General features: G+C 43.3%; 1 protein-coding gene across 2 annotated transcripts; it reads right to left on the bottom strand.

Annotated features, from left to right (window-relative positions):
• Nucleotides 1-1,325: 1,325 nt before the first annotated feature.
• Nucleotides 1,326-8,774, bottom strand: LOC109925435 (G-protein coupled receptor family C group 5 member B-like). 2 transcript variants are annotated; one of them, XM_048617654.1, is made up of 4 exons: nucleotides 8,644-8,774; nucleotides 5,465-6,441; nucleotides 4,071-4,138; nucleotides 1,326-2,749 (listed from the first exon to the last, which is right to left on the bottom strand). In XM_048617654.1, exons 2-4 carry the CDS (start codon nucleotides 6,438-6,440, stop codon nucleotides 2,630-2,632), a joined length of 1,164 nt encoding a protein of 387 aa, XP_048473611.1. In that variant the 5' UTR covers nucleotide 6,441; nucleotides 8,644-8,774; the 3' UTR covers nucleotides 1,326-2,629. The 2 variants fall into 2 exon arrangements, with proteins under 2 accessions (XP_048473611.1, XP_048473612.1); XM_048617655.1 differs by having other exon boundaries at nucleotides 8,627-8,647.
• Between the last annotated feature and the right edge of the window lie 3,132 nt (nucleotides 8,775-11,906).

Below are 11,906 nucleotides of genomic sequence, written 5' to 3'. Positions count from 1 at the left end.
AGCTTTCCTGCTCCTCTGATGCTGCTTGGCCTGCTGTGTTCATCCAGCTCTACACCTTGTTATCTCTATTTACAGAACTAACACCTGTATGTATTAATGTTTCAGACAGAAGTGAGAGATTATCCACTATGGTAGCAAAAGCAGCAATAAAAAGTCTTTTTGAAATGGAGAGAGGGCGCTTGAACTTGAGAGACTTGGGTGTTCCTTATTCATATGTGAACATGCAGTACGACAGTAATGAATACAGCCTCTATGTCGGCCTTAATGAGAGAATTGGAGAACCAAAGTAAATATCTGTAGCCTTGCTGAGAGCACGCCTATTATCTACAGTTTTGGTCTCACCCATGGAAAGATATACTTGTCATAGAAGGAGTGCAACCAAGGTTCACTAGACTAATTTTTGGGATGGAGGGAATATCCTATAAACAAAGATTAATTGATCTAGGCTAAATTATCTGGAGGTTAGAAGAGTGAGATGTGATTTCATTGAAAAATACTAAATTCATACAGGGCTTCAGAGGGTAGATACAGGCTGGATGTCTGCCCCCTGACGGGGTAGGGGCTAGAACTAGATGTCAGAATCTCAGAATAAGCAGCAGGCCATTTTGACCAGAGGCGAGGAGTTTCTTCATTTAGAGGGTGAGGATTTGCTGAAATCCTCTGCCACAGAGAATTGTGGTGCCTCAGCCATTGAGCCTGTTCAAGACTCAGACAGATAGTGACATAGTACAGACATCAAGGGATATAGGAAGAGAATATTGAAATAGATTAGCCATGATCTCAGTGAATACCAGAAATGGTGTGAAGGGTTGAATAGCCACCTCCTACTCCCATTTCTTTATGTTGTTAGTGAGCAAAATAAAGAATGGTGAGTTTGAGTGAAGACCTTGTAATGACCTGTTTACAACAAAACGACAAGGAGGCTTCTTTTAGAAGAATGTATGTGTCCCTCATCCACCTTTGTACAGAGACTACACAACCAGAGATCCCTAGTCCCTGAAGCGAACAACTTTCTGCAGCGGGTGTATTGGCTGTTGTGCTGGGCTTTAACAGTCCAGCTTCCACCTATGCTATGTCAGTCTCTGATAGTGGTTGGAGCAGCAGATAGGAGTTGCTGCTTTATCAGTAATAACCCACTGCCCTAGACCCTGTGCAATTCAATAAGGCCAATCCCAAAACAGGCAGGGGTTTGGGGTGGAGGGGAAGAGAAGGAATAGGAGGCTAAGGCATCTCAAAGTGTGGATAGAGCAGCCATAGACCAAATCGAACCCCGCATGCTTCCCTGTTCTTTTATTTACATACTGATAAAGATACATTACACAAAATAAATTTAAATAAACTTTATTACACCTACAAAAATGCTTCTCTTCAGTTTGACTCAATGTGTCAAACCACACAGTCTGTCATTTATTTAACACTTTGATGTAAATATTTATTTAAAGTTACAAAGAATTGACAGTTGTACCTCAAGGATATTCCATGAATTTTGCAAGTGGAGAGGTACTGGGAGCATGAGTGTCAATACAATATCACCTCTTGCTTTTAATATTAAAGAACTTTAATTTCACTTGTGATCCCTCAGTTTGAATCACTTGGGGGAGTATGGGTTTTGTTCACAAGGCATTGATCTTCATTGCTGTGGAGCCAGTGACCCAGTCCTTAGAGATGGTGCTCCTGCGATTTGGAGTCTCAGTTACAGTGCAGCCTTCAGCTCCTGAACATGGAGACACACCAGGTATCAAAGTGTTCAGTTTTGTTATTCTGTTTCTCAGTGCATTTGGTGAGTCAGAAATGGGCATTTCTCCCTCTGACCCACAGGCAGTAATACACAAACACAAAGACATACAGAAAATAACACTCAAGCAAATAGATCCAGCACCAGTAGGGGGCCAGACAGTTCACAGATTAAAATATCTCAGCAGTTAGGAGTTACAAATCAAAGTAAAAGAGAGATAAAGTTCCTAAGTACAGCAAGTTTATCAATACCTGGGCTGTGTGGATTTAGACAGTAAGGTACTGTTGGCCATCACCACACCTCTGGATTTACAGGAGGTTGTTTGTGGACCAGATACACAGTGAAGGAAAAACAAATTGTGAAGATTGGACTCAAAGCCCAAGAGAAATGGAAGGTTTGTTAGAAACAGAGAGAGAGAGAAAAGAATTATGGAACTAAAAAAGTGATGCTATCAGTGTTTCTGATACATACACTTGAATATCACCACCAGTAGCATATCTACTTGAATGAGTGCAATGCAGCAAAATACATTTCAGGGTAGATCATCAAATTCATTGTAGATTAAAACATTCATTTTGATCAGTTTTTTTGGTTATTGATAAATATCACATTGGATATATTCCCAGAGTATTCAGCAATGAGCAAAGCCATGCTTTTAACCAAAGGGTTCACTTCCTGCCAATGAGCAGCAGCCAGGAAATGAGCGAATGAGCATTGGCTGTTGACTAAATACTTCAGATTAAAAAAAAAAAGAGGAGGTTTTCTATATTAATAAGTTGATATCACCAGGAACTGAAGAATTTTGTTGTAATCCAGCAGGAAGAAGTGAACGAGTGGCTTGGGAAGTTCTATAAACAAAACCAGTCTGCTGCCTCTTCATGAGGCTGGAATGTTCTAGAATGTTGTCTGTCTGTTCTGGTAGTTGAGGTAAGGGTCTTGTAGGAGGGGTGTGGGAAGGTAGCTGGATCTGGTATGAGGACGTGGGATTGTGAAATCCTTTGGTGCAGCATACATCTGAAAACAGATTAGAGCATTTGATCAGAGACATGGTGGAACATACAATTGTGAAACCTAGTCCCAGAATTCAGAACTTCTAACCTCAGTTCATTACCTGACAGTCAGTTTGTGATCCCTCAGTTTGAGAGAATGGGTTTTGCTCACAAGGCATCGTTCTGAACCCAGTGACCTAGTCCTCAGGGACGGTGCTCCTGTGATTTGGAGTCTCACAGTTACCCTTCAGCTCATGAAGATGGAGACACCAGGTATTGAATGGTCTGATCTTTAGTCATTGGCTTTAGGGACCAGTGCCACTATGCCAGGGAGATTTACTAATGCTTCTCAAAATTACAAGGAGTTTGTGGATTACACAGAAATCTATTTCTACTGGCAGGAAGGTCAGTAACTAGAGGGACAGAGATTTTAAAAAAGGTACTGTACTTGGCAAACAAACCAGTGGGAAGATAATCTATTTTAAATATCAATAACATGGATTGGGTCTAATTGGGTAAGTGTGTGTTTTTTGTAAATTGCACAGAATCAATAATCTGAATGGCTACCTCCTGTGCTTCTGTCACCAGAACACTAACACTGATGTGTTTGAGTGTGAGAATCTCTCCATTTAAAACCAACTTTTTTTTTTAAAAATGGCACTATCAATTGTTTTTAGACTTTTATTCTTTATTCATCTTGTCTCCCATTGAGTTAATGATCGTGTGGAAAGGTGAAGTGTTTGAATTTTGTCCACAGGTATCCTGCTTGATGACTGCATTGGGTTGGATTCTTGTGTAATTTCAGGTCTTCAGCCCCAGTGGGAACAGTTGAGATCAGACCGTCTATCCCATACCACCCTTGAGACACCAGACTGGGCTAAGGGGCAAGTTTGGAACTCTGCCTCAGGAGCCAATGGAAGTGGGTCATTGAATATTTTTAAAGCTGAGGTAGATGGAGTTCACTGTCTAATGAAAATAGAAGGTTATTGGGAGTAGATAGAGATATGAAATGCAAAACTCAAACAGATCAGAGATGATCTTACGGAATGGTGGAGCAGGCTTGAGGGGCTGAATGGTCTACTTCTGCTCCTATTTTACATGTGTATTCTTTGATCCCAGAAATCACTGGTGCATTGAGTTAAGGGAGACAGACCCATTAACTATTTGCGCAATGAATAGTTAGACATGGAAGGGGATTCTGGGATAACTCCAATCATTTAGTTTGATGTGCTGAGGGGGTAAAGTTTTTTGGATGACCTACAATGGCCAATAAAAATTTAACAACATGGGGCAACAGGCTGAATAAACAAGGGAAAGGTTGAGTGATATTCGAAGGCAGCACTTACGTTGTGGCCGATTGGCGAGTGACTACGGTACAAAGGAGAAGGAACATTATCAACATTCCCAGCGAATACTGTGGAAACAAATGAAATTGAGTTAGAGCAGTTTGTAACTCCACACAGCCATTCCATCTTCTCTACATTTCACAACGAGCCAGAGATGCCTCATCATAGCTTCTACTCTCCTAAAGAGGTACCAGGAGCAGTGGTAATGTCACAGCCCAATACAGGATTGAATCAAATCCCAATGACTCCTCACCTGCCTACTTTGCTCTAGACGTTCATAGCTCCTCCCTTGCTCCTGAGCACACCCAGGAGGGTGAAGTTGTTGATCCAGATTTCAATTATTGTCTAAACCACACATTAGTCCCTTGCCAAGCAGCAGCACCACAACCTCCTGTTCCTCATGTGTTCTATTGCTAAAGGTTTTTGGCAGAGCCAGGTGTTAAACAGAAGATTACAAATCATGATCTCTCACTGGAACATTGCAGACATTTCTAAACCCAAGAGTGTATTTGCTTTGAAGCAGGAAGTGAACCAGCTTTGAACGAATGTTGCTAGAGTACAAGGACAGCCTGTGGGCACTCCTTGATAGAGGAGTCAGTTTAATACTACTCAATTAATGAACCCTGAGATGAAACCAAATTTGGCTTTGGTGTGGAGCAAATGCAGTTGTAGCTAATCACAGGCCAACCTGTGTCTCACCTGAATTTCTTCACTACTAGAGTAAAAGAATTGTCTGTGTATCGGGTGGGGGCCCCTGCTATTGTATGATGTGCTTCAAAACCCAACCAATTTCATGCCCCACCCTCCCCTGCAGGGGAAGTATCATCTCAGTAATATGCTCATACTGTACTTGGCATTGAAAATTTTAATTTGCCCAACTATCTTCTGTTTTCCAGAATCTGCAGTTTTTTTTTTAATCTTTTTTTCCCTGCCCCTCCTGTACTTCAACTCAGCTTCATAATGAACAGGTCCATCAGAATCAGGCAGTCTGTAAGGAGGCCATTTGGGCCATCATGCCTGTGCTGGGTCTTTGAAAGTGTCAAATTTGCCTTCTACTGTGTAGTTCTGCAAGTATTTTTCCTCTGTAACCCTCTGGCCCTGTACAACAGTTCACAAAAACAAAGTTACCTCACTGAAAATTAAAATATGTTTCTTGGTCCTAACAGCAGTTTCAGTCCATTTTACAAATACTGTTCACAGCTAAGGAAAGTTAGGGACTGGTGTTCGGCAAATGAGAAGCATTCAAGTTAAGCTACCCCAAGCCTTGGGTGGTGGGGTGGTGGGAAGAGCCCCTGAATTATATTCTCAGTTACTCAGATGCTCAGTTACTGCTGGTTTTGTTTTTGTTAATCTGGATATACTTTCATGTTCCTGCTGCAGCTGGAATCACTCACCTCTGCTTGGCTCCTCCAAGAAGAAGACCTGGTTATCCAGACCCTTCATTCTTCCCGTTGGCTGATTCAGAGCAACACTGTCTTGTGGATCATCTTCGGACTTTGCAGGGCAGGTGATGTGTCGGAGTTCTGGAAGCATGTAGAACAGGATGAAGACCCAGCCATTGGCAACCAGCGCAATGCTGAGTGTGGGATCATCCCACTCAGGACTCCTGTTCAAAGCTGCATTCCCATGGACAAACATAACGATCCACACCACCCAGATAGCTATGGAAAAGAACATGGTCACAAATATGTGGGCACCATGTTTCTTCCATTTTTTATAATGGCCACAAAAAGTGAAGATGGAAAGGATGAACGTCAGTGCCATCAGAAACATAACGTAGATCAATAACATGACAAAGTCTTTGTTCTCATAGAAACCACCGTTACTGAACCGGACAGTGGTAAGCACCAGGTATTCAATGGCGATGATGACCTGCACCAGAGTCAGGATCAGAACCAGGCTGATCATGTTACAGATTGTGGGACCTTCCCCTGTATGCACCAACTTTAGGAGCCTCCAGACGTGGGCCAACAGGCAGGAGAAACAGATGGCAAACAGAACTCCCCAGAGGAACAGCCTGGTCGGACATGTCTTTTCATCAAGTTTGATAATGAAAGCAAAGGTCAAGCCAAAAATTCCCAATGTGCCCAGTAGGAAAAGCCACTGGATAGGGACACAGGCTTTCTTCCTCTTGTCTAGAATGAATGGTGTGATGCCCAACAGAACTACTACTAATATCACAGTGACAACAATTCCTACAGCAGCAATGGCTTCTAGAACAATCCCCCAAACAGCATCCAGGTCACACAGGTTGAAGTAAATGTTCAGTAAATCAGAGCCGCATCCTCTGGGAACTGTCACCTGAGCAGATACACAGTCAAATGTTGGCAAGAGAAACAAAAGGGGAAACATCATAATCTTCAGATCCATCCTGAAAAAAAAAGATTTATCAGTAAACAAAAAATAACTTCATGTAGCTTATCTGCCTGAGCAGATTTCAAAGTCATTTGAAAAAAGGGTCATTGCTAATCCATTATTTTTATTTACATTTCGCTTTGAGATATGGGCAAAGCTCCAAATTTCCCTCAAAGAGATGACAGCAGTCTTCCTGCTTGGTCACTTGTTGCCTTTTGTAAGACATTTAAAGCAAATAGTGAATGACCTTGCACTTTAATGATGGGCATTGATCAGGGGAGTGGCAAGCCTCTCCTTTACTCAGTGAGCTACCACATCACTCCATCTAGATTCTGTACTGTATTGCTATTTGCCTGAAGCTAACTGTCAGACTATGCATAAATAGACTCGATGTATTTTTAATCTGGTCTTTTGAATGTAAAAAATTTTCTAACTGTAGTCAATATCACAGCCATTGCCTCAGCTCCTTTTTACATAAATGCTTACACTGAGGTCCAGGCTAGGAGTCTGAGCAAGAACCTATAACAGTACCTTATAGGTTCTCCAGCCAGGAGTGTTCCAGTATGAGAGCTGAGCTAACATAGCCACATGACCCAATCCACTTAATGGCCATTTTGTCAAGCAGCTGTGTATTGTATTAGGAAGCAGGCCATTCAATCCATCAAGTCCACACTGGCCCTCTGAAGAGCATCCCACCCAGACCTAACCCTAACCCCAACCCCACATTCCCTATGGCCAATCCACCCAAGCGTGCACATCTTCAGACTGTGGGAAGAAACCCACACAGACACGGGGAGAATGTGCAAACTCCACACAGACTGTCGCTCGAGGGTGGAATTGGACTGGGATCCCTGGCGCTGTGAGCTAACAGTGTTAGCAACCATGCTGCCTCTGGATGGTGTATTCCTCTCTACCTGCCTGCCCCCTCCCCTCCCCACAGCCCCAAACCCTGCAGACAGAGACACCAAGACTGAGCCTTGTGACCATAAAGCCTCTTGTAGGTCTAAACCTGTGGCCTCCTTGATCAGTACAGAACAAGATCAAACTGAGGGAAAGAATTTTCATGGGACTCTTGTGAGTATGTGACCAGAAATACTGTTTGTGTAGCACCTGCTGGATTCTTCTGGAAATGATTCTGCAAAGTCACTCTTCCCCAGACCCATAATAACGCAGATGCCAGAATTCTGAAACAAAACCTAGGAAATGCTAGAATGAATCAGGAGACCTGATAGTGTCTGCTGAGGGAGAGACGGAGAATGATTCATCCCAATGACATCTGACCAATGAGGTCCAGTAAAACCACTTTTCAGAAACATTAACTTACTATCTCTCAGCACAGACACTGCCAGGTCTGTTATGTCCAATAACTCTCTGGGATATAGTTTCCCCAAGTGGAGAGAGGCTTTGGATCATTTTAATTAAAACAGGAGGACAAGAAGCTGATTAACTAATTATCCAACAAACTTTGCATTTGCTGATTGGGCCATTGACATAACTCCACCCAGAGCCAGACAATCCACAGGGATCACTCTGGGTGATAGAGTGGATCACATCGTGGATCAAACACCGAGATAGGAATCACTGCAGCAAGGGAAGGTGGTAAGGACAGACTGACCATGCTCAATAAAATAGGTAATTAATGGTGGGAATTGAAAGAAACAAAGTAGTTGGTGTTTAAAAAAAAAACAAACTATCTAACCACTGAGTCTGTAACTATTGTTTCCCCCCCCCACCAAGACATTATATCGACAAAATGTTTGTACAAGGACAGTGGGGAGGCCATGGCCTAGTGCTAGTATCACTGGACTGTTCATCCAGACAACATGCAGGGGGCCTGGGTAGGAATCCCATTTTGGCAGATGGTGGAATTCGAATTCCATTTTTTAAAAAGTCTGTGATTAGAGTCTAATAAAGACATGAAACCGTTATTGATTAATGATACTTCAGTGCCTCTCACACAGCCCCACGTCACTTTATCCCAACTGATTGAGAATAACAAAGTGCTGAGCGTTCTCCCTCCTCAATCCCTCTCTCCCTCCTCAATCCCTCTCTCTCTCCTCAATCCCTCTCTCTCCCGGATTCTATCATTCGCTTTGTTTCAGAAAGCGCAAAGCAGGGGCGGAAAAGCAGAGTAAAGAATCCAGCGCCAGCTTTTTAAACCATATGCAATGAACTTATTCAACAAGAAACAAGTTACAAACTTTCAGAGCGCTCCTACCTAGGCACCGTCTGTTCCCGAGCAGCGTTTATGAGAAACTCGCTCCTTGTCGCTGCCTTTTTATATCCTCCAGGTGGGTCCCACCTGTACGTCAGTTCTCCCTGACGCTGCTTGGCCTCAGGTCCCGCCTGGTTTTGTCGGGAGCATGTTTTATGTTCGGTGGAACATGTTGGGGATTGAAAGACCAGCCCATTCCGCCAGGTAACACTGCACTCATCCCACAGCCGGCACCCATTCCTTCCGCTAGGAAAAAGTCTTGTATTTATGTGGCGCCTGTCACAGCCTCGAGTGTCCCGCTGTGTTTTATAGACAATGAATTTCCTCACTGTAGCAATGTAGGGAGTCTGACAGCCAACTGTGCACAGCAAGCTCCCACAATCAATGATTTGATTTATTATTGTCACATGTACCAAGATTCAGTGAAAAGTATTGCTTTGTGTGCTATCTAGACAAGTCATACCTTACAGAAGTACATCAGTGTGATAGAACAGAATGCAGCATTCAGTGTTACAGCTACAGAGAAGTTGCAGAGAAAGATCAACTCTAATTTATGAGAGGTCTGTTCCTAAATCTGGTAACAGCAGGGAAGAAGCTGTTCTTGTATCTGTTCATACATGTTTACAAACTATTCTATCTTCTGCCTGATGGAAGAGAATATAACCAGGGTGGGGCGGTGGGCTTTGATGTTGGCTGCTTTCCCGAGGCAGTGGGAAGTGTAGACAGAGTCAGTGGAAGGAAGGCTGGTTTTTGTGATGGCCTGGACTGCGTTCACAACTCTCTGTAATTTCTTGTGGTCTTGGGCAGAGCAGTTGCCATACCAGGCTGTGATAGATCTGGATAGGATGCTTTCTATGGTGCATTTATAAGAGTTGGTAAGTGTCATTGTGGACATGCTGAATTTCCTTTAGCCTTCTGAGGAAGTAGAGACATTGTGCTTTCTTGACTGTCACATTGATGTGGATGGACCAGGACAGACTGTTGGTGATATTTACTCCCAGGAACTTGAAGCCCTCGACCATCTCCATCCCAGCACCACTGATACAGACAGAGGCATGTTCTCCACTTCACTTCCTAAAGTTGATGACCAGCTCCTTCATTTTGCTGACATTGAGGGAGAGATTGTTGTCTTTACACCATGCTGCTAAGCTGTCGATCTCTTTCCTGTATTCTGTCTTGTTGTTTGAGATCCAATCTACAATGATGGTATTGTTAGCAGAATTGTAAATGGAATTGGGATGGGATTTGGCTACACAGCCGTGAGTGTGGTTCTTATGCCCCAAACACGTCACCAAGACCAGATTCTATTGGATGGTCTCTATAGCCCAATCCCGAAGTCTTGCTCTGTCAGACATTGATCAGGCCACTATTGGAATATTGTGTGTAATTCTGGTCTCCCTGCTATAGGAAGGATGTTGTGAAACTTGCAAGGGTTCAGAAAAGAGGAGGGTTTGAGCTACAGGGAGAGGCTGAACAGGCTGGGGCTATTTTCCCTGGAGGCTAAGGGGTGACCTTATAGAGGTTTATAAAATTATGACGGACATGGATAGGGTAAATAGACAAGGTCTTTTCCTCAGGGTAGTGGAGCCCAAAACTAGAGGAGCATAGGTTTTAAGGCAAGAGGGGAAAGATTTAAAAGGAACCAGACGAGCAACTTTTTCACACAGAGGGTGGTGTGTGTATGGAATGACGAAGTGCTGGAGGCTGGTACAATTACAACATTTAAAAGGCATCTGGCTAGGTACATGAATAGGAAAGGTTTGGAGGGATGTGGGCCAAATGCTGACAAATGGGGCTAGATTGTATAGGATATCTGGTCAACATGGACAAGTTGGACCAAAGGGTCTGTTTCCATGCTGTACGTCTGTAAGACTCTATGACTCTTAGTTTGTAACCAAATTACTCTGCAGAAACGTGAGCACAGAGTGTAGGCTTGTATTACACAGCTACTGTGTCCTGTCATACTAATAGATCATAGCCATGAATCACTTACAGACAAATTAAACCTCTATTAACAGGAGGTATTTAATGAAAACATACAGCAAAAACATGACCAATGGGAGTAAATTCGGTAGGGCTCTCTGGCAAAGCACTGGGAAGAACCATGGAATGTCAAACCTGAAGAGGTGCCAAGAGAACTTCAAAGAACAATCCTTCAAAGGGAGTGATGCATCAGACCAAAAGAACCAGGAGTCCATTCAGCCCCTCAGTCAACTCCATCCTAGATCAGGTCTGACCTGCTGCCTCAACATAGCTGCCCACTCAGAACCCCAGATTCCTTCATTCCCTAACAGATCAGAAAGATAGTGATCTCAATCTCAAAATTGTTACAGTGCAAAAGGAGACCATTCAGCTCAATGCATTCTCACTGTCTCTCTGAGCATTTTTACTTAGTGCCAATCCCCTGTCTTTCCCTGGTAACCCTACACTCAATTTCTACCCAAATAATGATCTGATGCTCCCCTGGAATGCTTGGACTGAACCTGCTTCCAACACATTTCCAGGCTGTGCATTCCAGCCCCTAATCTCTCCCTGGGTTTTCCTCACTTCACGTTTGCTTCTTTGGCAGAACGCTTTGAATCTGTGCTCTTTGCTACTCAATCATTTTTCAAGTGAGAACAGTTTCTCCTGTAAAGAGCACATCTTCTATTTCTGTTTAATTTTGATTTGGGACTAAAATGGGAAAGGCACTGTTTTAACCAAGGACTGTGGAAGGTGCTGCACTCTTACAAAGCTGTTCCTGAAACTCATTGTGAGCTGTGTTTACATTGCTGCTTCATTCAAATACTGGGGGAAGATGTTTAAGAAGCCACAGCACCACAGGGGGTGTGTTCAGAGCAAGTTTCACCGAGAAACAGCTTGCTAATTGGTTTCTGCAATTAGCACCAGTTGAATGAACAGCATGACAACAAGTCTCTGATTGGCCCTGGGCAGGTAGATGAGAGTGTGTGACCAATAGAGGGAGAGATGCTCCATAGATGGGAGAAAAGTCAAGGCCTCCATCTCTCCCCTCTCTATCTCTCTCTCTGTTTGTCTCTGTCTCTCTCTCCCTCTCTGGCTCTCTCTGTTCCTGTCTCTGTTTCTTTGTCTCTATCTCTCTGTCTTTCCAAACCTGTCTTCCTGTGTTGTTCTCTATCTCTTTCTTTCTCTCTGTCTCTCTGTCTCTGTCTGTCTCTGTCTCTCTGAGTCTGTCTGTCTCGCTTCTCTCTCTATCTATCTTTCTGTTTAGCTTTGTCTCTCTCTCTCTCTCAGCAGTGAAAGTAACC

This window comes from Rhincodon typus, chromosome 37 (genome assembly GCF_021869965.1).
Source record: "Rhincodon typus isolate 14 chromosome 37, sRhiTyp1.1, whole genome shotgun sequence".
NCBI lineage: Eukaryota > Metazoa > Chordata > Chondrichthyes > Orectolobiformes > Rhincodontidae > Rhincodon > Rhincodon typus.
The sequence above is the reverse complement of the archived record's forward strand: the minus strand, read 5'-3'. Positions and strand labels throughout refer to the sequence as shown.

Excerpts from the sequence above, each read along its gene's own strand:
- LOC109925435 (XM_048617654.1), bottom strand. The coding sequence starts at position 6,440 with ATGGATCTGAAGATTATGATGTTTCCCCTTTTGTTTCTCTTGCCAACA. Across the intron at positions 4,139-5,464 it reads CTTGGAGGAGCCAAGCAGAG|TATTCGCTGGGAATGTTGAT; the intron begins GTGAGTGATTCC and ends TTGTTTCCACAG. Across the intron at positions 2,750-4,070 it reads ACTCGCCAATCGGCCACAAC|ATGTATGCTGCACCAAAGGA; the intron begins GTAAGTGCTGCC and ends ATCTGTTTTCAG.